Source organism: Monodon monoceros, unplaced genomic scaffold (genome assembly GCF_005190385.1).
Source record: "Monodon monoceros isolate NGI ecotype Baffin Bay Population unplaced genomic scaffold, NGI_Narwhal_1 Super_Scaffold_18, whole genome shotgun sequence".
Lineage (NCBI taxonomy): Eukaryota > Metazoa > Chordata > Mammalia > Artiodactyla > Monodontidae > Monodon > Monodon monoceros.
This window is the reverse complement of record NW_021703774.1, coordinates 67,363,495-67,388,802: the sequence shown is the minus strand read 5'-3', so window position 1 is coordinate 67,388,802 and position 25,308 is coordinate 67,363,495. Positions and strand designations below refer to the sequence as shown.

Genomic DNA, 25,308 nt, shown 5'->3' with positions numbered 1-25,308 from the left:
CATAATTAACATATTAAGAACATAATTAGGTGGAGTTGGGAAAAAAAAAAAACCTAGACAAAGATCACTGACATGGTATATATAATCTAATGGAATGTATGGAGATGATTTAAACAGTGAATTTTCTTCTTTTTCATTGTTTTATGAGTGTGGTAGGAAGAATACTTTTCTTTAAAAGGTATTAACTCAAGGGAAGAACTATTTCTCCCAGAAAGAGCTATGTAGAGTACAGAGGCAGTGGGCAATAGCAATGCTGCTGTGTAGTGATTTCTAGTAGAGATGAGGATGAAAAAATCAACTTAAATTATCCCATCAACTCATTTCAGTGTGCAAGATAAGATACAAATTTGGATGAACATAAATTGCCCTTGACAGCACTGAGAGTAGGGAATGGCTCCAGTCAGAATCCATTGATCTCATCCCAGTAGATGTGGCAATTTAAAGACCCAAATTAGAAAGTCTCTTTTCAGGAAAGCAGTGTTATGTTGAAAAAGGGTTAGTAGACAGTCACTGGAAAAAAATCCCATGAACTTTCTGAATTTGGAAATGTCCTGGATAAAGGATGTTTTGAAGAGTCGGAGAATCAGCCACCCCAAAATATGTTTCTTAGGCACAGGATTATCTTAAGCTGATTATTTTGAGAAACAACATACATAGAGGAAGCTCTAAAACCAGAAAGAAAGTTGCCCTTTTGTAAGGGAAATGTGCATTTATAAATTAAATCTCCATTTCTAAGGGTGTCTCCCCCTGTGTACTAGGAAGAGAAGGAGGGCTCTAAATCTCAAGAGAATACTATCACCAGAGGAGAAACTGACTTAAATTTGCATAACAAACATCACCCTCGTTTTTCCTGCTTTTCCTGGTAACCTCCACAAAACTGGCCTCCCCACACTTTTCTTTCTTCTGTCTTCACTAAAGATGGTATTTAAGCTGGGGGCTTAGGCCACCTCAGGGAGTTACTCATTCTTCTTGGGTCTCTTCTATGTATAGATGAGGTATACCTGTTAATAAACTTCTGCTAGTTTTTTCTTGACAATCTTTGCTTTAATACAGGGGTCTCAGCCAAGAACTCAGAACGGTAGAGGGGAAATTGCTTTTCCTCCTCTACACACCCCTGTTAGAATAATGGCAGGACCCTTAGGAGAAGAATGCCAAAGGAGAAGTCAGGTGTCAGGGGACTTTTCTATGCCCCCCTGTCTACCCAGTGCCTGCACCATTTCTGAGTTTCAGGAGAGCAGTTTGAATTGGAGGGGAGGTTACTGATCTGTAAGAAGAAGTGTGAAGGCAAGGGGGGGCCATGGGAGTTCTAGGGACCAGTTCATGGAGACAGGCCAGCTGCCTCCACAGACCAGCAGTGCTCCATGTGGTCTGACTTGTACCGTTATACAGGCCACAGCCTGGGGGTCATGGGGCTTAACTCTGATTTCTCATCACTGTGGCCAATTCTCCCTACATCTGATGCTCATTCCCAGGCCAAGTTAATCAGTAACAACAAATCTCATACTAGTAACAACAGCAGCACCTTGACAAGAAGTGCACAGGACCTAAGGAAGAAATTATGTATCTATACTCAGGGTCATGAAAGAAGACCTGATGGACACATGTTCTTATTATGTTCATTGTGTGTATAGGGAATACTGAAAATAGCCTAAAGTCAAATAGTAAAGGATTATTTTTAAATTTATAAAAATTAAAAATGCAGTTATTCTCTTACGTTAAAATAATAATTTAAATCTATACTTCTTGAATTAAGTAGCACTTCAAGATATAGCAGGTGAAAGTAAAAACCTGAATTATAGAAAAATATGTGTAATGTGATCAACCTGGGACAAATTGATATTCTTTGTATATACATAACAAAAGGTAAAATCAGAAAGACTGTTTACCAAAACATGGCATTTGATAGAAGGGAGATTTCAGATAGTTAAAATTAATTATTTTTGTATATGTATCTGCATTTCCTAAATTTCTTAGATGATATTACTTCCATAATTAAAAAAAAGAGAAAGAATTGGTGATAGTGCTTTGTTTGTTTCTGTATTTCTCCAACTTATTGCGCCCTAAGCTCTCTCACTCATGATGTATTGAGAGAAACACAGAAATAAAATTAAACAAACAAATTACTAGTTATACCCATGACTGAAGAGGAATGATTTATGTGCACACTAGGTCATAGAATATCCTAATACAAAGGGCAGCATAATAAGAGTCCGAATTTGAATGTAGGTAGGATCTCAAAATACACACTCAATAACAATATGTGTGATCTAATTAATAAAGAATTGTATGTCGTAGGGGATTAGTGTGAAGTTCCTTTATGGTTCTAGAGAACGCTGTCATTATGTTGTAGGGAGGGAAAATACTGAAAACAGGAATCTGGTACCTTGGTTGAGGAACTGCTGGATGAGGTTGGTGGCAGCATCTGAGGAGTCTGAAGGCAGCCCTCATTTGGGAGTATGCTGCGGTTTGCACATTGTGGAAGCTGACTCTGCTCCAGGCATAGTTCCTTTTTCTTGGAGTCAAGCGTTTTATTGGTTGTGTCTTCTATTTTTTGAATCCAAAAATATGTATTTTCTTCTTCCTGGTTAATGGTTTTCAATATCAGATGAACCATAACATTTCTCTCTTGCCCTCTCTCTCTCTCTCTCTCTGTCTCTATCTCTCTCTGTCTCTCTCTCACACACACACACCACAGGATCTTCACTCTGCCAATTTGCTCTGGAATAATAGTACATCTTCAGATACCCTCAACACCTCCCCAGCTTGGAGTCCAACCAGGATTTCAAACTTCTCTCTGCAAATGTTAAAAACTCAGGTGATCAAAATTTCATCGGTCTGTTTTGGAATTCTGGCTCTACCTCTGATGCAAACTGGCCTGTATCAACTTCACCAAGACAACACTTGGAGTAATTTATTAGTAGAAAACTCTACCAGGTTATAATGGAAGCACATCTCTGAACAATGTTGGCTGTACTTATGGACATTTTATTAACTAAGTCTTCATTACCTTATATATTTACCAAATAAGCAAATCGGTTCTATCATCTACTCTTCAAATCCAGGAAACCCAGGTCTGCATTCATTTGAATGCTTTGTTTATCAGCATACCAGAGACATTGTTTCAAATTCATAATTCCAGAGGCAGGATTCTGCTATCTACCTAGTCTCTATCAAGCAACCAAATCTTTCGTAGTTCTCAGCAATAAACAGACCCATTCACAATTTCACCCAGGGCATTCTCAGTACACGGATTTTTATAATTGTTTAAGCCAGGGCAGGAAGTGTCTGTAAAATCAATTATTTTGACTACCTTTGGTTTCACTGATGAAAGACCATTTCTAACGTTCTGCGGTATAGAATTGCCACAGTTCTTACCACTTCTAGCATTCATTTAACCAATCCATAAAGTATCGGTTGTTGATAAAATTGTAGATGAGGGAGCTGCTTAAAATGCCTGTCTCTGGCATGCAGCTACTTGATTAGAATACCCTCTGACCTTCCTTGTCACTTCATTCCTCATTAGAAGGCTTAAGAGTCTGGGCAATGGAAACAAATCTGAGATATAACACTATCCGACATAAATTTTTACAAATAAATTTCAGATATTGTAGCATCTATACCACAATATATGCAATTAAATGCTCAAGTCTTAGAATTCAGTTAGGCTACATTTGAATCCTGGCTCTAACATTCATTTTCTGCATGACCTTGGAGAAGATTTCTAACCTCTAAGAACTTCAGTTTTCTCATATGTAAAATGGGATTAACAATAGCCTCCTCGTGTGACGTTATAAAGAACAAATGAGATAGTGTACACAAAGAACACAGGTTTTAGAGTCTAGCATCATTAAATGCTCATTACCTAGAAATACCACTACATTATTATTTTACAGTAGACACAGGGCTTTCTATTTTTGCTCTGATCCACAGATGTTTCATGCTTAATGTTGGCTTTCTTGATGGAAACCCAATATAGAGGTGGTATGGGAAGCACTTTATTAAAGAAGCTTCTCTATTCACTTCTGCTACATTTAGTAATTCAATCTCATTGACAAGAGCATCTTGATCATTTTTTACATTCAGTTAAACCAAAAACTCCCACCATAACCGTAGGATTTAGGTCCCTAAAACATACTATATGGCTGGATAATACTTAAAAATAGTAATTGAATCTTTTCCCTTGGCTTATTTCCTTCACCACTCTACCCTGTTCTTGAAGCATGCCAATGTGTGCTGTTTGCTACTGGGGAGACATAGCAGCAGGAATAAAAGAAAATATTGGTCTGCTTCTGTCTTTGAATCCCAAACAGAGCCTATATTACAAAGAAAATAGTTGGGAGACCCCATGATGAAGAAGAGCAAGGCTTTCCTGCTCTTTCCACTGATGAATCAAAGACAGAATGGGTCAGATCGTCTTTGTGCCAGGTCTCCTACAGAGGTGGCTGGACCCCAAAGAAGAAATGACTGAATGGTGTGTTTAGGTGTATGAGGCCAAAAGGACAGATGAGCCTCCCTGGGATTCCTGTGCTCCAAGGAGTTTTAGGGGCAGCAGAATGATTCTTATGAAAGTAGAAATGACTATGTCACAAATTTAGGCAGACAGGACCTTAGAAAGTGTCAATTCTAAGCCTGTATGCATAGAAAAATTGGGTTGTCTTGCAAGAGGGAGGGGATATGGGGATATATGTATACGTATAGCTGACTCACTTTGTTACACAGCAGAAACTAACACACATTGTAAAGCAATTATACTCCAATAAAGATGTTTAAAAAAATAAAGAAGAAAAATAGGGTTGTCTAGAGATGTCCACATAAGTCATTGTCGTAGCAGAGAGACAGTGAGCCTGGGGTTTCAATGACTAGACCAAGGCCAGCTGGACCTAGAGGCAAACAGGCACAGATTACTAGCTCCATCCCATAAATAAAACAAAGAGAGACTATGTGAGGAATTATTAATTATTGGAGGTAACAGTAATAAAAACAATAACAAAACTTGAAAAATCTTGTCAGAAGAAATCTGTCTTCAACTGGTATACATGGATTTGCATAGGGGGCTTCAGCCTCAGCAGCTTGGAACTTGGGTGACAAACTATTTTAGAGAATAGTGATTTAAATACTCCTTTTGCCTAGTCCTCAGTCACTTGCTTATTTACTGCAGAAACAGGCATTGTATCCCAGTGTGATGATAAGCACAGGGGTCAAATCAGGGCAGAACAAAGGCAGGCTAGGATAGGAGCTGATACACACGTGTGTGTACTCACTTTTCCATTCTCATCTGGTCTTTGCTGGGAAAGAGCACTGTGAATGAAAACTATGGCTGGATGCTGCAGCCATCAAGCCATCACATTACAGCTGCCCCGACGGTAAGCCCTGAGGGAACTCAAGATAGAAACAGGATGCCCGCCATCTAGCAGTCAACTGCTGCAGCCAACCCTGACGGTGCACCTTGAGGAAACTCAGCATGAGAAAGCACAGGAGACTGGCCCCAGATAGCTGAGGTTCATAGCAAAGGAATGATTTCAGTGAGTTCAGACTCTTGCATCTTCCTATACATAGAAAAGTGCCAAATTCCTTAACTTGAGATATTTGGCTGTCTTTATTAACAGTAATCTTTTGATGTTCCAACTACCTGGTCTTTGTTGCAAAACCTCCTATACATCCTGGCTCCCCCCTTGCTTCTTCAGAGCAGTATCTCAGAGCTATCTGAGATTCTGTGTCCCCCACTTAAGTCCTCATATTGTCTGCTGAATAAAACATAACTCAACTTTTAGGTTGTGCATTTTTCTTCAGTTGACAGGCACCTTATAACTGATGTTATAGTACAGTAACAAAGAAAAATGTACGTTTATTACAGTTGCGATAAGTGCTAAAAAGGAAAAGGAAACGGATCTTTGAAAGTAAACAAAAGGAATACCTAGGACTTCCCTGGTGGCACAGCCGTTAAGAATCTGCCTGCCAATGCAGGGGACACGGGTTCGAGCCCTGGTCCGGGAAGATCTCACATGCCACGGAGCAACTAAGTCCATGCACCACAACTACTGAGCCTGCGCTCTAGAGCCAGCGAACCACAACTACTGAGCCCGCGAGTCACAACTACTGAAGTCTGCATGCCTAGAGCCCATGCTCTGCAACAAGGGAAGCCACCACAATGAGAAGCCCACACACCACAATGAAGAGTAGCCCCCACTCACCACAACAAAGACCCAACGCAGCCAAAAATAAAATGTAGATAAATAAATAAATTTATTAAAAAAAAGAAAAAAGAGGAATACCTAATGTATTCTGGGAGGGGGGTATCAGTGAGGACTTGTATGAGGAAGAAATTCAGGTTTGCACCTGAAAGGTGAAGACACCTGAACCAGTGGTGAATCAGGACAAGTGATTCCAAACAAAGAAAGCAGTCCATGTCAAAACATCTGACATGGGAAGGAGCACAGAACTTTGAAAATAAACCCTATCATGTGGTGGGTGAACAAAGGGGAGTAGGGCCAAGGAAAGTGGAATGTAAGGGTGAACAGACATTCATCTTGACTTGTCTGGTCACCTTCCCCTCCTCTTTCTATTCAACACAAGAGTGTAACCCTCTCAAAATTAGAGATTATTTCATAAATACATGCTTTGTAAATAGCCAAGGAGTTAGAATAGAGTGGGATCACAAAACATACATGGAAAAATGAATGAGTGATTATATTAAATAAATAAATGGTAAATTGTGGGAAATGAGATTACGATAATTCTTGTACTTATGTTGTAGGAGGTACAAGGAATGGGAACAGGGAGCAGGTACCTTGATTGAGAAACTGCTGGATGGTGTTGGTGGAGGTATAGATTTCACTGGACAACTGCTCCCAGTTGGGCATTTGCTGGTTGCTGAAGTTCCTGGAAGTTGACTCTGTTTCTGAGATACGGTCTTCCTTTTTAAGTCATTAATTTTGTCATTTTTTTTCTCGAGAAAAAAAGATTTTTTCCTTAGTTCTTGATAATGATATTCAAAATCACATAGAACACAACATCATTTCTTTTCTCTCTTTTATTTCTTTTCTCTTTTTTAATGTAGAGTCTTAAGTTTTCAATTTTTTTCTGAAATAATAGCACATATACAGATACCTGTATTACCTATCCTTCTCCTATCTCAACTAGGATTACAAATTTCACTCTCCAAATATTAAAAGCTCAGATGAAATTTCATTGGTTTGGGATGGAATCCAGGTCCTACATCTGATGCAAACTGGCCAAAGCAGGAAGGTAAACTTCCCTGGTTATAAGGGAAGCAAATCTCAGTCCAGAATTGGCTGCATTTAAGGATGTTTATTAACTATGACTTTCTGATCAAGAAAATACACAAGTGGGTTTCTGATATCTGCTCTTCAGGCTCCTAGAAACCTACTGATATTTTGGGAAAGATTACTGGACGAAATATGGACTCTTGGAACTAATAAAAATGACAACAAGGAAACTACACCCCAAATAGAGAGTCCCTTTATATGGGAGGTCTGTCTTCAAGGGGCATGTGTGTGTGTGGCAGGGGGGTGGGTGGGTGGGTATGCAGCCTGAGTCAGAGGGCAGCTTGGGTCTTAGGTGAGAAACGATGTTAGAGAATAGTGGTTTAAATCCTGCTCTTGTCTACCCTTCATGTTGTCTTGGGGCCATCTTTTAGTGCCCATTCATCTCAAATACAGGCTCCATAGTCCCGGGTTGCATATCACCACAGGGCAAAACAAAAAGCAGGTTGGAATAGGAGTCAATGTCTACAGGTGTGAAATCACTTTCCCACCCCTGTCTTGTCTTCCTCTGGGACAGGTTACCTATAATCTGAGCTCCTTGTCTAGAAGGAAAGAAAAATGTAGAGTTATCACAGTTGTGATAAGTACTATAAAGGAATAGTAAAGTGTCCAAATAATGAGAGTATCTGATCCTTTCTTGAAAGGGGTTGTTTCAGTGAGGACTTGCCTGGGGAAGGAATTCAGGTTGGTACCTGAAGGTTGAATGCATTTGAGCCAGGGAAGAGACAGGGATAATGAATTCCCAATCAAGGAAAGAGCCTATGTGCAAACACCTGACGTGAGAAAGAGCATATAATGCTGAGAACTAGTCTAGACCCGTGGTTAAGGGGAAAGGGGTGAAAGGAGACTGAAATGTAGGGGAGAAACCTACCCTTATAGTCATGTCTAATTGTCTGGCCACTACCATTCCTTATTTCAGGACCAAACATAAGACAGCCACATTCTTGAGGTCAGGAATTATTTCATAAATGCATACCTGGCCAAAAGCCACAGGACTTAGAGTACATTGAGGTCTCAGTATCTGCATTTGATAAATTAATGGGTGATTTTATTACATAAGGAAATTTTATATAGTAAAGGGATTACTGAGAAACTCTTTCAAGGTCATGAGGATCCTTATAATATGATGTGGGGTGGTGAACATATTAGGAACGGGAAAATGGTACCTTGGTTGAGGAACTGCTGGATGGGTTTGGTGGAAGCATCTGAGGAGTCTGGGGAAGGCTCTCAGTTGACTGTGTACTGGTTACTAACAATCCTGGAAGCTGACTCTGCTCCTTCTTTAGATTCATCCCCTTAGATTCATTAGTTTTTGTGGTTTTCTTTCCCTGAAAGTAGGGTTTTTTCCCCCTGGTTAATACTTTTCAATAATAAAAGAAACACATCTTTACTACTGAGAAAATCAAATTTTTATTATTAGATTCTAATTATACTAAAATTTATGTCCTTGGGAACTCCAGGCCAGAAGGTAAGCAGTGCACATGTATGTTGGCTTCATACAAATAGTAAGGAAAATTTTATACATGTCATTCCTGTACTCACTTCTGTGTTGATGAGAGGAGCAGTGGACTTGGATTTAGAAAATCTAAGTTTGAATTTAGTCTCTTTGAGTAGGCTTTGGCAAGCTGTTTTCCTAATCTGCTTGCTATTTTAATATACATCTAAAAGCGGGGTAATGATTTCATATTTCCACCATAGGGAATTATATTACACAATTTAAAGTGCACAGTAGTTCAGAAACATAATGGGTGATCAGTACCTATTAATTCACTGGCTCTAAAATTAATTTTCACTCTGGCCCTGGATCCCTTTTTCTCTGATTCGTTTATTTGCATGTTGAGAAATGAATAAAGAACTAAGTGTTCAAAAGAAGGTAACAAGTAGAAAAGCCACAGTAAAATCTTTTGTGGGACCTTAGCCAGCCTACCTTCACAGGTGTATCCTTGATTGATTCAGGTCCCAAAGCTTTATTAGTGGTGGATGTAGATTGGTCAGGACTGGGTTTATTCAGCTTGCTTTTTTTCACTGGAGTTGCTTCTTTTGCTTTGCTTCTCCTAATAACTGATGTGGTAAAAGAGAACATGATAAATCCAGAGGAGATGGTCTAAGATACCTGAAGCACCTTCAATACTATTTCCTGTCACTTCCTGCTTGTGGATCTGGGTAAGCTTGTATCTGCCTCTACTGCATTAGCCTAGCTTGGCCATAGGTGGCCAGCAGTAGCAGCATAGGTATAGGTACTGGCTCAGACTTCCTCAGTGGTTTCCTTTCCTGTCCCCTGTACCACAAGCATATTCTTCCTGTCCTCTGGACTCCTATCTAGCTCAGTCGAACCCTTTTACAATCCACTTATTCTATATTTTCCTTTCAAGAATCTAAAGTTTTCATGATGCTAGTGGTGGGTCAATTTCTACAGAAGATCTATTTGAATTACTGAAACCAGAGGAAATGAATATAATCTAATTTGTGATGGGACAAAGTGGTGATACTAGACTTTGACTTTTTAAAATATGTTTTCCTAATCCAGTGGTTTTATAAGAGGCAAGTTCTTCACATCTCTCAGAGGTAGGTTTTTATTTAAGTACTGCCTCAGAGTTTTTCTAGAAAGTATAAAAATGATGGAGTAAATATGATAATAGAGCATGCATATTAACTGATTTAAATATTTCAAGAACCTACATGTTCTAATTTTGTTTCATCATTGTCTAACCTTTCTAATGTATGGAAGCCTCAGCCTTTCTCATCAGCTCCTTCTAATATTTTCTTTGCCCACACCCCCAAAATACACCCTCTAAAACATATCAGATCTCTTTGTAGGAAAGGCATCCTCTAAGTTGTCAATTTGTTGGCATCTAAAGTACTACCATTGTCATGGCTACGAGTCCTAAGTTGGGAAAGAGAGGTCTAAACTTTGACCAAATCAGGGTTCTATTTAAGGTTGAGGTCAGTACAGAAAGAGTGTGAAAGAGGTTCTTCCAAGTACCTTTTAACTTCTCCTTTTGAAGAGTTTTAGCAAGGTCTTTAATTTCTTCTATATCTTTGATCAAGTCTATTAATCTGTCAACACAGTCAGACCCACGGAACTTTACTTCCATCAAGTCAGCAATCTTAATTCTGTCATATTCTTCTTGCATTTTCCTAGTCAGTCTTAAATCCTTGGCCAGTAAACACTTAATCATGCTAAACTGATAATCACTGATGTGCTGAAATCCTTTCAGCAGAACAATTCTTTTGAATTCACTCCCCATCTCTCAAGTTAGGGATGTGCCTGCAAGAGAAAAATAACATACAGTGTTACAGCTTTATACAGGCAATTTAAAAGACTGGTTATGTCTATGTGAGTTAACGGCATATGTCAAAGTATTATCCATGGGTGTGTGTGACAAAAAGAGACTATTACCAGATGTGTTACTGCAGAAAATGGGTTGAAAACTGCTGTATGAGAAACTTCTAAGAAATTCTCCCATTTTAATGATGATCTTGAGTTGGTTTAAGGGTGGGTGTGGTGGAAGGAGGTCCAGAAATAAGCAATGGTTGCAGTGTGTCAAGTATGGACTATGCAGTGTCAAAGTCCCTGATTCCTCCTCCCATCCTTTACTGGAGCTGCAGCCTACTTCTTGAATGTCTGCCTTGTTGGTTCATGACTCTTTCCGCCATGTCTGAAGTGGCCTATGAACAAAATGGGCTGCAACCTCTCACCTTATACAAATATCCTTCTGCCATAGCACTACAGGTCCACGCTGGGTACCAACCCTAGTCCATCCACTTGGCACTTCCCTAGTCAGTTCTTATTAGCATCATCTCTCCCTGGGGCGTGGACCATGTTCTCTGTGTCCTATGTCCCCATATCAGTGTCCCTTTGTTGGACTTCTCCCTTCTCTCTTAGACAGGATCACAGCATTTATTGGCTGGAATTATTTCGATGGCTGCTTGATTTTTCTCCTTCCAGGCTTAATTTCTCTAATCAGTTCTTTTCATAGAGCCAGATATCTCTCTATAAAGCCACAGTTCTATCTCACTTGACATCCTTCAACAGTTTCCCATTTTCTCTTTGAAAAAGTTCTTGCTCCATAGCCTGGCTTAAAATGCCTTGAATAATCTGCCTTTCTTTACCTCTGTAATTTTTATGTCTCTTGCTCTAGAAATATACACCACACCTTACCTTTTCATATTTCATGACTTTGTTAATTCCCTTCCCAAGGCCTAGAAAGCCATTCCCATCTCTCTTCCTCTGAATACCTCCTTAGAGCATTCAAGACTCAACTGAGGCTTTGTCTTCTGAAAGCTACCAGGGGCCCGATTTGGGAGTGAGTGTCACTCTTCTGGGCCTCTTTGGCACCCTGTGCACCTCCTTGATGGCACTCAGTGTATGGTATGCATTCCAGTTTTCTGTTTCAAGTCATAAATTCTTTTAGTTAGGAAACATGTGTTTGTGTACCTTTTCTATAATTGGAATGTTCAAATTCCCAGGGTTGTGAATTATTCCTTCTTGAGAGATCAGGAGCATCCTCAGTTAGATCAGGCCCATAGAGTGATGAGCCCACACCGGCCCAGGACCACCACAGTGATGCAGCCTGCCTTATCAGAAACCAGCCAATCCACCAGCAGGCCTGAAACAGCCCAAGAATCTCCTGGGCCATTGACCTGCCTGCCAGTAGGTCAAAACCAATTCTGGGACAACTTGGACCCCTTAGCCAGTGGCCCTAGGCTTTGGCCCCAGTGACCAACAGGCTTATACCAGCTTCAGGACCTCCAGGGTCCTGTAGCCAGTGGGCGACTCACCAGTGAGCCAGCACTAGTCCCAGTAAGCCCTGGTCCCTGGTCCTGTCCTTTAGCAGGCTGACTCCAGCCCTGGGGCCACTGGGCCCCAGACCCAACCACCAACAGGCCAACACCAGTTCTGAAACACACTGGACCCCTCAGCCAGCTGCCCCATAACCAAACCCCACTCACTAGTGGCCAGCACCAGTTTTGGGACACTCCAGAACCTGTAGCCTGCTGGCCTGCCCACCAATGGGCCAGCACTGTCCCTGGGACCCCCAAGGTTGCACAGCCGGTCACCTTGTGACCCAGACTCACCAACCATTTTCCTTAGCACAAGGCAGGGCCTGGCAACCAACTGGGGTCAGCCACACCTACCAGACTATACACGATAGTCAGCCGACCACAAAAGAAGACTTGCATAGCTCTCATAGGGTGAACCCCTAGAGCAGGGGTCCCCGAACCCTGGGCTACAGACCGGTACCAGTCCATGGCCTATTAGGAACAGGGCTTCACAGCAGGAGATGAGCAGCGGGCAAGCAAGCAAAGCTTCATCTGTATTTATAACTGCTCCCCATTGCTCGCACTGCCTGAGCTCCACCTCCTGTCAGATCAGCGACCGCATTAGAGTCTCATAGGAGCGCGAACCCTGCTGTGACTGCACATGTGAGGGATCTAGGTTGCACGCTCCTTATGAGAATCTAATGCCTGATGATCTGAGGTGGAGCTGAGGCAGTGCTGCTAGCACTGGGGAGTAGCTGCAAATATAGATTATCATTAGCAGAGAGGTTTGACTGCACAGAGACCATAATAAATCAATTGCTTGCAGACTCATCAAAACCCTATCAGTGAGTGGCAAGTGACAAGCTGCATCTGGTGGTAGGCTTTAGAGTGGCAAGTGAGTTGATGTACTTCAATTGTACAGCTGCATCTGGTGGCAGAGCTTAAGCCAGAATCTGACACTTATTTTAGTCTGCACATGGCTGGCCCATTATTTTATTTACTACTTCTGTCCATGCCTCTTTCCCGCATTGCGCACTTGTCTCAGTCACAGTTTTGGCAAGCCCACAAGCTAACCCTAGCCAAAATGAGTAAAAAACAAAAGTCACTGGAGAGCTTCTTTGAAAATGGGGAAAGACCCAATGATGAGACAGCAGAAGACTCTTAAGACTGCCAACAAAATGAAAGCTGCATTTAAAAGAAAATACCAAGAGTCCTACTTAAATTACGGGTTCATTGCAACAGGTGATTCACATTCTCCAAGCCCACTTTGCATAATATGCGGTGACCAGCTATCCAACGAAGCCATGAAACCTTCAAAACTGTTTCACCACATGGAGACAAAGCACCCTGCATGAAAAGACAAGCCTTTGGATGTTTTCAAAACAAAAAAACGTGAACACAAAGAACAGAAGCAATTATCGAAGGCCCACTACTTCATCACATGTGTCTGCACTGAGAGCATCATTCTTAATGGCTAATTGCATTGCTAAAGCTAAGAAGCCCTTTACTATTGGTGAACAGTTGATCCTGCCTGCTGCTAAGGACATTTGTTGTGAAATTTTAGGAGAGGCTGCAGTTCAAAGGTGGCATGTGTTCCTCTTTCGGCTAGCACCATAACTAGATGAATTGATGAAATAGCAGAGGATACTGAGGCACAATTGTTGGAGAGGATTAATGAGTCACCGTGGTACACATTCCAGGTTGATGAGTCTACCGATGTTGACAACAAAGCAACAATACTTGTTTTTGTGTGATATATTTTTCAGGAGGATGTGCATGAGGATATGTTATGTGCACTTTTGTTGCCAACCAACACCACAGCTGCAGAACTATTCAAGTCTTTGAATGATTACATATCAGGAAAACTAACTGGTCATTTTGTGTCGGTATATGCACAGACAGAGTGGCTGCCATGACTGGACAGCTTTCTGGTTTCACTACTCAGGTCAACTGGGTCGCTTCTGAATGTGAGTCTACGCACTGTGTCATCCATAGAGAAATGCTGGTTAGCCGAAAAATGTCACCTGAACATAACAACGTTTTGCAGATGTGATTAAAATTATCAGCCACATTAAAGTACATGCCCTTAACTCACATTTGTTCATGTAGCTCTGTGAGGAGATGGACACAGAGTACACACATCTTCTCTTATACACAGAAGTGAGATGGCTTTCTAAAAGTAGATCACTGGCGAGAGTTTTTGAGTTATGAGAGCCGCTTCAGAGATTTCTTTTAGAAGAACAGTCACCATTGGCAGCACATTTCAGTGACACAAAATGGGTCTCAAACTTGCTTACTTGCATGATGTATTCAACCTGCTCAACAAACTCGATCTGTCACTTCAGGGGAGAGCTACAACTGCGTTCAAGTCAGCAGATAAAGTGACTTCATTCAAAGCCAAACTGGAATTAGGGGGGTGACGAGTGAACATTGGTATATTTGATATGTTTCAAACATTAGCAGAGATTTTGAGAGACAGATCCAGGGCCTTCTTTCTCCCAGCTGGTGCATGATCACCTATCTCAGCTTTCTAGAGAGTTTGAGCATTACTTCCCAACCACAAAAGACCCCCAAACTCGGAAGGAATGGATCTACAACTCATTTGTGAGTAAGCCAGGTGAATCGATTTTGTTCATGCTAGAAGAGGATCAACTGCTTGAGACTGCAAATGACAGTGGCCTTAAAAGTATGTTTGAGACAACTTCAAATCTCCATGCAGTCTGGATTAAAGTCAAGGTGGAATATCCTTAAATTGCCACAAAAGCGCTGAAAAGCCTGCTTCCATTTCCAACATCCTATCTTTGTGAAGCAGGGTTTTCTGCAGTGTCAGCAACCAAAACAAGATTACAGAGTAGACTGGACATGAGCAACACACTTCAGCTGTCACTGTCTCCCATCATCCCCAGATGGGACCATCTAGTTGCAGGAAAACCGCTCAGGGCTCCCACTGATTCTGCATTACGGTGAGTTGTATAATTATTTCATTATATATCACATTGTAATAATAATAGAAATAAAGAGCATAATAAATGTAATGCGCTTGAATCATCCCCAAACCATTCCCCCCACCTCAGTCTGTGGAATAATTGTCTTCCATGAAACTGGTCTCTGGTGCCAAAAAGTTGGGGACTGCAGCCGTAGAGCATATAGCTCTGGTGACGAGAAGGGAGTGCACTGCTGGGACAAATAGGACATCTTCTACAAAAGACTACTTCTCCAAGGTCAGGAAACATAACCAACGTACCAAATACACAGAAATAAAAGAAGAAATTAGGTAAAATGAAGCTATAGAGGAATATATTCCAAATGAAGGAACAAGATAAAACCTCAGAAGAACAACTAAGTGAAGTGGACATAGGCAACCTACCCAATAAATAGTTCACAGAGGTGACCATAAAGATGCTCAAAGAACTCGGGAGAAGATTGGATGAACAGAGTGGAAAGTTAGACGTTTTTAACAAAAAATTAGAAAATATAAAGAAGAATCAAACAGAGATGAAGAATAAAATAACTGAAATGAAAAATAAACCAGAAAGAATCAACAGTAGAGCTAATGATACAGTAGAACAGATCAATGAGCCGGAAGACAGAATAATGGAAATCACTGAAGCTGAACAAAAATAAAAAAAAAGAAAGAAAGAAATGAGGACAGTTTAAGAGAACTCTGGGACAACATCAAACATGTTATCATTCATCATATCATAGGAGGGTCCCAGAAGGAGAAGAGAGAGAAAAAGGGGCAGAGAACATATTTGAAGACATTAATAGCTGAAAACTTCCTTAACCTGTGTAAGGAAACAGACAGGAAGCCTAGAGAGTCCCAAACAGGATCAACCCAAAGAGGACCACACTAAGACACACTGTAATTAAGATGGCAAAAATTAAAGATAAGGAGAAAATATTAAAATCAGCAAGGGAAAAGCAACAAGTTTCATACAAGGGAATTCCCATAAGGCTATCAGCTGACTTTTCGGCAGAAACTCTGCAGACCAGAAGGGAGTGGCATGGTATGTTTAAAGTGATGAAAAAGAATAATCTACAAACAACAATACTCTTGCCAGCAAGTCTTTCATTCAGATTTTATGGAGAGATTAAAAGTTTTACAGGCAAGCAAAAGCTAAAAGAGTTCAGCACCAGCAAACTGGCTTTAAAAGAAATGTTAAAGGGACTTTTCCAAGCAAAAAGAAAAGAAACATGAAACATAAAAGGAAAAAAATCTCATTCGTAAATGCAAATATACAGTAAAGGTAATATGTTAGCCATGTATAAAGCTAGTAGGAAGGTTAAAAGACAAAAGTTGTAAAATCATCTACATCTGCAATAAGTTGTTAAGGGAAACAAAAAGATGTGAATATGATGTCAAAATTATAAATGTGGAAAGGGGGGAGGAAATGCAGTGTTGTTAAAATGTGTTTAAACTTAAGAGGTCAGCAAGTTAAAATAATCATATATACATGAACAAGACAAGGATGCCCACTCTCACCACTTTTATTTAACATAGTATTAGAAGCCTAGTCACAGCAACCAAACTAGAAACAAAGAAAAATAAAAGGAATCCAAATTGTAAAGGAAAAATTAAAACTGTTACTGTTTGCAGATGAAATTATATTATACATAGAAAATCCTAAAGACACCACAAAAAACCTACTAAAACTCACCAATGAATTCACTTAAGTTGCAGGATATGAAGTTAATATATAGAAATCTGTTGCATTTCTATACACTAACAATGAACTATCAAAAACAGAAATTAAGAAAACAATCCCATTTATAATCACATCAAAAAGAACAAAATGCTTAAGAATAAATCTACTAAGGAGGTAGAAGAACTGTATTTGGAAAACTATAAGACACTGATGAAAGAAATTGAAGACAACACAAAAAAATGGAAAGATATAATGTTCATGGATTGAATGAATTAATATTATTAAAATGACTAAACTACCCAAAGCACTCTACAGATACAATGCAATCCCTATCAAACTACCAATGGCAGTTTTCACAGAACTAGAACAAAAAAATCTAAAATTTGTATGGAAACACAAAAGACTTCAAACAGCCAAAACAATTTTGAGAAAGAAGAACAAAGCTGGAGGTACCATGATCCCTGATTTCAGACTATACTACAAAGCTACAGTAATCAAGACACTACAGGGCTTCCCTGGTGGTGCAGTGGTTGAGAGTCCGCCTGCCGATGCAGGGGACACGGGTTCGTGCCCCAGTACGGGAAGATCCCACAGTTCTTGGAGCGGCTGGGCCCGTGAGCCATGGCCGCTGAGCCTGCGCGTCCAGAGCCTGTGCTCCACAACGGGAGAGGCCACAACAGTGAGCGGCCCGCGTACCGCAAAAAAAAAAAAAAAAAAAGACACTATGGTACTGGAATTAAAACAGAAATATAGGAAATGGAACTAGATAGGAAGCCCAGAGATAAACCCATAAACATATGGTCACCTTATTTTTGATAAAGGTGCAAGAATATACAATGGAGAAAAGAGAGTTTCCTCAATAAGTAGTGGTGGGAAAACTGGACAGCTACATGTAAAAGAATGAAATTAGAACACTACCTAACACCATACACAAAAATAAACTCAAAATGGATTAAAGACCTAAATGTAAGGCCAGACACTATAAAACTCTTAGAGGAAAACATAGGCAGAACACTCTATGACATAGATCACAGCAAGATCCTTTTGACCCACCTCCTAGAGAAATGGATATAAAAACAAAAATAAACAAATGGGACCTAATGAAACTTAAAATTTTGCACAGCAAAGGAAACCATAAACAAGACGAAAAGACAACCCTCAGAATGGGAGAAGATATTTGCAAATGAAGCAACTGACAAAGGATTAATCTCCAAAAGTTACAAGCAGCTCATGCAGCTCAATATCAAAAAAACAAACAACCTAATCCAAAAATGGGCAGAAGACCTAAATAGACTTTTCTCCAAAGAAGATATACAGATGGCCAACAAACACATGAAAGGATGCTCAGCATCACTAATTATTAGAGAAATGAATGGCCATCATCAAAAATCTACAAATAATAAAAAAAGAAAGGTCATGAAGAACCTAGGGGTAAGACGGGAATAAAGACACAGACCTACTAGAGAATGGACTTGAGGATATGGGAAGGGGGAAGGGTAAGCTGTGACAAAGTGAGAGAGTGGCATGGACATATATACACTTCCAAACGTAAAATAGATAGCTAGTGGGAAGCAGCCTCATAGCACAGGGAGATCAGCTCACTGGTTTGTGACCACATAGAGGGGTGGGATAGGGAGGGTGGGAGGGAGGGAGACACAAGAGGGAAGAGATATGGGAACATATGTATATGCATAACTGATTCACTTTGTTATAAAGCAGAAACGAACACACCATTGTAAAGCAATTATACTCCAATAAAGATGTTAAAAAAATCTACAAATAATAAATGCTGGAGAGGGTGTGGAGAAAAGGGAACCCTCTTGCACTGTTGGTGGGAATGTAAGTTGATACAGCCACTATGGAGCCCAGTGTGGAGTTCCTTAAAAAACTAAAAATAGAACTACCATATGACCCAGCAATCCCACTACTGGGCATATACCCTGAAAAAAACATAATTCAAAAAGAGTCATGTACCACAATGTTCATTGCAGTTCTATTTACAATAGCCAGGACATGGAAGCAACCTAAGTGTCCATCGAAAGATGAATGGATAAAGAAGATGTGACAGATATATACAATGGAATATTACTCAGCCATAAAAAGAAAGGAAATTGAGTTATTTGTTGTGATGTGGATGGACCTAGAGACTGTCATACAGAGTGAAGTAAGTCAGAAAGAGAAAAATAAATACTGTATGCTAACACATATATATGGAATCTAAAAAAAAAAAATGGTTCTGATGAACCTAGGGGCAGGACACGAATAAAGATGCAGACATAGAGAATGGACTTGAGGACACGGGGAGGGGGAAGGGTAAACTGGGACGAATTGAGAGAGTGGCAAGGACATATATACACTACCAAATGTAAAATAGATAGCTAGTGGGAAGCAGCCGCATAGCACAGGGATATCAGCTCAGTGCTTTGTGACCACCTAGAGGGGTGGGATAGGGAGGGTGGGAGGGAGGGAGACGCAAGAGGGAGGAGATATGGGGATATATGTATATGTATAGCTGATTCACTTTGTTATACAGCAGAAACTAACACACCATTGTAAAGCAATTATACTCCAATAAAGATGTAAAAAAAAAAAAAAGAAAGAAAGAAATAATCACTATATTGCATAACAGGAACTACCACAATGTTGTAGGTCAGTTATACTGCAAAACCAAACAAACAAACAAACAAACTCATAGAAAAGAAATTAGATTTGTGGTAAACTGTGAGGAGAAAGGGAATTGGATGAAATCAGGAAAAAGGTGAGAACTTTCTTTTATAACATAAATAGGTACTAGGGATATAATGTACAACATGATAAATATAATTACCACTGCTGTATGTTATATATGAAAGTTATTATGAGAGTATATCCTAAGAGTTCTCTTCATAAGGAAAAGAAAAATTTTTTGTACTTCTTTAATTTTGTATCTATATAAGACGATGGATGTTGCCTAAACTTATTATGCTTATCGTTTCATAATGGATATAAATCAAATCACTATGCTGCACACCTTAAATTCATACAGTGCCATATGTCAATTATGTCTGAATAAAACTGGAAGAAAAAAATATAAAATGCAGACCTTAGCTCCCTTTCCCCAGATAATAATTTAGATTCATTAAATAGCCTCTCTGAAGTTTCTAGATTGTGAATTTCACAACATATCTAGTCCCAGGGGTAAGAGAAGAGGTACTCCCCATCTATCTTGAGGGGAAAATAATTTTTAGAGTAGAATTTTTAATCTAGTCTAAATGATACTTAAATATGAGGGCCTCAAACACTATTGTATTCGAGGCATTGGTAGTTTTGGCAGACAAAGACCCACATGGAAACATCTATTGGAAATAATAGTCAGTAAAAATTAATATATAAAGTCAAGAAAAACTGTAAGCTGAAAGGTAAGTAAGGGTGAAAACTTAACTTGATTAGGTGTGTCTATGCCTTAAAAATAAATAAAGCCCTGACTGAAGAGAAGAGAAGCAGGAAGTATATCAACATGGTGGAGGGAGAGAGGGAGGACAAAGAATATGACAGTTCACTAATGTATTTGTCTTAAATGGTAAGTCAGATAGGGGTATAAGTAAAAAACAAATCAAAAAAGGAGAATATAGAAGTATCATAAATTGAAATGAAGAAAGCAGATACAAGACAATATATGTTAATTATCAGCATAAAGGTCCTAACCGGTTAAGCTTAAGTGACAAATTGGTCAACTTGGATTTAAGAAATCTGGCAATGTATTGTTAACAAAAGATCACTTAAAGGTGGAAAAGTAAAATATTTATCATGCAAAGAGTAAGTAAAAGAAAACCAGTTTATCTATATTACTGTGGTTTTAAATAGATCTGAAGATAAGAAGTATCATCAGAGCACAACACAATGATAAAACGTCCACCTCCTAGGGAAATACAACAGTTTTAATTGTGTATTTGCCTATTAAAAGTACATATAATAAGTGTAATTAACAGCATTTATCTAACATACATAAGATTCTGAAATGAATATTAAAAATCTTATATTCTAGTCAAGCACATATAAAATATTACTGTATCAGGCCATACAGAAAGTCTTTAAACAATTCTAAAAGTAGACAATAGAAATCTATTTGTAATTGCCTCTCTCTGCCTCTCTCCTATGCCTTGCCACCAGAAAAAAAAAAGTATTAATTTTCAGGAAGGCAGAAAGGAATCCTAAAAGAAACTGAAATAACAACACTGAGCTGGTGTAAAATGGAGTCTAAAAGAAAAAGTAAACTGTCTTAAGAGAGGTAAAGAAGCCATGTTTTGTATAACTGTACTTGTGGAATTGAAACTTGTCTGCTCTTCTCTGTGTGTGTGTGTTTTCTAAAATTAGGACAATGCCATACGATACACTTTTATATCCAGATGTATTTTTTTACTCAATATTATTTTATGATACTTTTATCATGCCCCTATCTTGACTTTCACCGAGGCCCCCACCACAGCCACCAAGTTTCCTGTGCATCTTCCAGGGAAGGAAACCAAACCTTTGCTCTAAATATAGCTCATGCCGATAGTTGCCTGGGGAATACATTTTAATATCTTCTATAGTCAAAATGCATCTCCCTTTGTTCAGGCTTCAGTTGTAGTGGAATAAAATGTCTATTATTTGCCTAGGCAGTAAAGGATTAGAATCAAGCTACTGCTGTTTTCACTTTTCTGAGTATAGTTGATATAAAACATTTCTTCCCAAATTCTTCATGACTAAAGCTCCCCTTCTCACCTTGAGGCTACCAACCAGGTACCCACAGCTCTCTAAAGAAATCCTTACCAGTCTTACCTCAGTGAAAACGTCCTCCACAGTAGTCTAGATGTTGAGGTTTTCTTTAGATACGCAAGAATCACTGCTTATTTTGCTTAAGTAGGACGATAAATCAGTAAAGCTCTCAGAGACTGAACTTCAGAATTTTATAATCTCCTGAAGCGCAGAGGAAAAAGAAGTATTTTGAAAGACAACAAGGAAAAAAGGCACTGGCTATACAAAAACTTGATTTAGTGTTGGCTTCCTCACACGGTGCTTTCCCGGGGAGAGAGAGAAGTTAGGAAACAGTATTGAGACTCCTCCCACCAATGTTCTTAGCTTTCAGTTTCATTAGTCAGAGAAAATAAACGGTTTATTTCCTGTAAATATCTTAATCAAAATGAAAAATTATGGCAAAGTTACACTTAAAATTTTTTTATTATAAATGTCAGTAGATGAAAAGAGTTCCAACATTAGAACTCTGTTATCCAGCAGATTTACATGAGGGTCATTAGAAAACTATATTCCCTTGAATGACTCTCAAATATACAAGAAGTAAGGTAAGCCATCTGGCCACTTATCCCTTACTTCCTGTTCTCAGAGTAGCAGTGGCAAGAGGAGATCTTGGAAGAACCCTCTATCTCTACTCTTTTTGACTGAAACTCCTGGAAGGGGGTGAGTTTTCTATAAAATAGCTGTTGGTTTAAATAGTACCTAAAACATTCACCCAGTTAATGACTGACACACCTGGAGCTTGACAGAAGTAGAAGGTCATTACAAATATGTGAATCCTTCCTCAAATTATGTAGAAAGAAATGTGATATTAGTGGCCCTCTTGACTATGACTAGCTACTTAACCTTACTGATTAACTTCATGCTTACTCATCATGCTTTCTGCATTAGTCAAAGGTAAACACAAGTGGCTAGTGGGCTTATATCATGACAGCTTCGAAACCTTGCAAATTCTGGAAGAACACTGAACCTCTGGAATAAGAGGGGCCTGATAAACCTTTCCGTCTACGGTGTTACTTCTGTGAAGGACAGTGGATGCCTTCCGGAGTGCCGTGCGCCCTGAGATGTCAAATAAATGGCACCAGCCAGCAGACCTCATAGTGGTTACTCACCAGCTGATCTGCAAGTAGAGTGAGATCATGACTGCAAATGGGTCCTAAAACAGCTAATGTTCGTAGATAATCCGAGGTCTTCTAAAGAGAAGAAAGTCAATTACTTTCATACAAACTAGAGTGATGGAAGGGATAGTTGAAGTCTGGATATGAAACCCTCTGAATAACTTCACCAAAGTAGGAGTAAATCGGGAAAAAGCAAAGAGGATCTGGAGTGAGGTCCAGAAACGCCTGTGGGTGTTCACTGTTTTCTGTCACAGGTTTTAGGTTGCTGTTATGTGGATGCATGGAGCTGGTGTTAAGGTAATGCGTAAAGAGGAACTTTAGGGAGGTCGGGAGGCCCCACTCCAGGGATCAGAGGGCAGTGGACACATGGGAGGAATGGCCATAATTCAGAACATTTTCCTGCCCCTTTTCTTATAATCAATTCATGTGGAGTAATGTTCTCAGTTGAGACTCCAGTATACAACACACAGATTACTGTTATCAATAAACACAGTTCAGAGCAATGCTCCATAATTCATATTGTGCAGTTGGTATTTTAATAGACGAAGCAAAGGAATGCTAAAAAACCTTAACTTTGCCAACCTAGTTAAGGTTTACAGAATTTCACTCTCAGGAGGATGAAACGTATGGCATGGAAATAGAGGCAGACACTCAGTTGTGCAAACCAAGACAGTTCAGCTAGAGAGGAGAGATAGGAAGGGAGTAGGAAATGTCAGCACAGTTAGTATGTGTGTTACTGGTTCTATGGCAGCAAGACAAATTCTAGACTCCTCTGAGGAGTGAGCTAGTTACTTCATGCCATGGTCACGGCTGGCTTGGAAATTCAGTGGGATTCAGCATTAGAGGAAATTAGAATAACCAAGGGACTCGAGAGTGCAGATTAACATCAGTCTCTGGTTTTGGCAATTCAGCTGAATAATATTCTTCTCAGACTTTAGGTTTGGCTTTTATTACCCAAACACACACACACACACACACACACACACACACGTATACATACACATACATGCATGCACTCTCATACATGCATGTACACACACATGCACAGACAGCCAATCACTCTCTTGTTTTTGCATGCTTGGAAGAAAATTCTTCTATCTACTTTTTTTAATTCAACAAATATTTAACAATAAGTAAGATTTAAGGATCTAATGTACAGCATGGTGACTGTAGCTAATAATACTGTATTGTATACTTGAAATTTGCTAAGAGAGTAAATCTTAAGCATTTTTACAAAAAAAGGTAACTTTTACAGTTTGTGTATGTGTGCTCTTTTTAGTCTTAAATATGAGTAAACAGACATGAATCACGTTCAGAAAAACCCCTAATGTGAAAAAGAACAAAACATGCAGAGAAAGGAACTTAAAATAAACAGAGACAAAGGATGAGGGAGAAGAAAACTACATATTTATATATATATATATATATATATATAGAGAGAGAGAGAGAGAGAGAGAGAGAGAGAGAGAGAGTCATCAGAGATAGAAGGCATTGTATCAATGAAATAAAAAGATCATGCTAACAAATGTGAAAAAATAAAGAAATTAACAGAAGAGTTTTTAGAGATGTGTCTTTTAAATGTGATAGCAGAAAAAATTTAAATTTAATAGAGTGGTGGAGGATAAATTTGAGGAGTTTCTTTTCAGTGTATACCTAGAAGACAATGAGACGGAGAAAACGGAGAGAAAAGAAGTGTAGAGGTTTATGCTTGGGTGAATATTAACCAGCTCAAGGTGGTTATATATAATAGATGCCCAAGCAAGAATGAACCAAGACAATAAAGAAAAGGAAGTTATCAAAGAACTAACATCTAGCTTGCTGAATGGGGGGGGGGGGAACAACATATATAAAAGCACATTATTTTAAAATCACAAAACAACAAGGAGAGAGCAAGTCTTAAAGCTTCCAGAAAAAAAAAAAAAAAAAAGATCACATCCAAGGATTAGGAATAAGAATGGTATGGCCTTTTTTTTTTTTTTAACATCTTTTTTGGAGTATAATTGCTTTACAATGGTGTGTTAGCTTCCGCTTTATAACAAAGTGAATCAGCTATACATATACATATATCCCCATATCTCCTCCCTTTTGTATCTCCCTCCCACCCTCCCTATCCCACCCGTCTAGGTGGTCACAGAGCACCGAGCTCATCTCCCTGTGCTATGCGGCTGCTTCCCACTAGCTGTCTATTTTACATTTGGTAGTGTATATATGTCCATGCCACTCTCTCACTTTGTCCCAGCTTACCCTTCCCCCTACCTGTATCCTCAAGTCCATTCTCTAGTAGGTTTGAGTCTTTCTTCCCATCTTGCCCCTAGGTTCTTCATGACCATTTTTTTTTTTAGATTCCATATATATGTGTTAGCATATGTTATTTGTTTTTCTCTTTCTGACTTACTTCACTCTGTATGACAGACTCTAGGTCCATCCACCCCACTAAAAATAACTCAATTTTGTTTCTTTTTATGGCTGAGTAATATTCCATTGTATATAATGGCATGGCCTTCTTGACAGCAGCACCAGAAGCTAGAAGACACGGCGGATGGGAGGGGGGTGCAATCGCTTTACCACTTGAAGGCAAACAATTTTTAGCCTGGTATTCTATACCCAGCTGACAATTAATTACACATAAGTATAAGGAAGGAACAAAATTGTTCAGGGAATCCCCAGGACAACGATGAAGAGAGGTCCCTGAACCTTGACTCGTGCAGAACTGGAGAGCAGAGC

The 25,308-nt window shown here is 39.4% G+C and overlaps 1 protein-coding gene across 3 annotated transcripts in view; it reads right to left on the bottom strand.

Annotated features, from left to right (window-relative positions):
• LOC114898489 (interferon-activable protein 203-like) overlaps positions 1 to 21,733 on the bottom strand; it is a 38,279-nt gene extending 16,546 nt beyond the window's left edge. For 2 of the 3 annotated variants that reach the window (XR_003794382.1, XM_029228025.1), the window contains exons 1-6: positions 21,494 to 21,733; positions 10,267 to 10,551; positions 9,211 to 9,344; positions 8,450 to 8,611; positions 6,788 to 6,946; positions 2,384 to 2,581 (exon numbers count right to left, since the gene is read on the bottom strand). Coding sequence is in view for 2 of the 3 variants with exons in the window: in XM_029228025.1 (XP_029083858.1) it covers positions 2,384 to 2,581; positions 6,788 to 6,946; positions 8,450 to 8,611; positions 9,211 to 9,344; positions 10,267 to 10,531 (918 nt within the window). In the remaining variant the exon portion in view is untranslated. The remainder of the gene's footprint in view (positions 1 to 2,383; positions 2,582 to 6,787; positions 6,947 to 8,449; positions 8,612 to 9,210; positions 9,345 to 10,266; positions 10,552 to 21,493) is intronic. The other variant, XM_029228026.1, reaches the window with a different exon arrangement.
• Between the last annotated feature and the right edge of the window lie 3,575 nt (positions 21,734 to 25,308).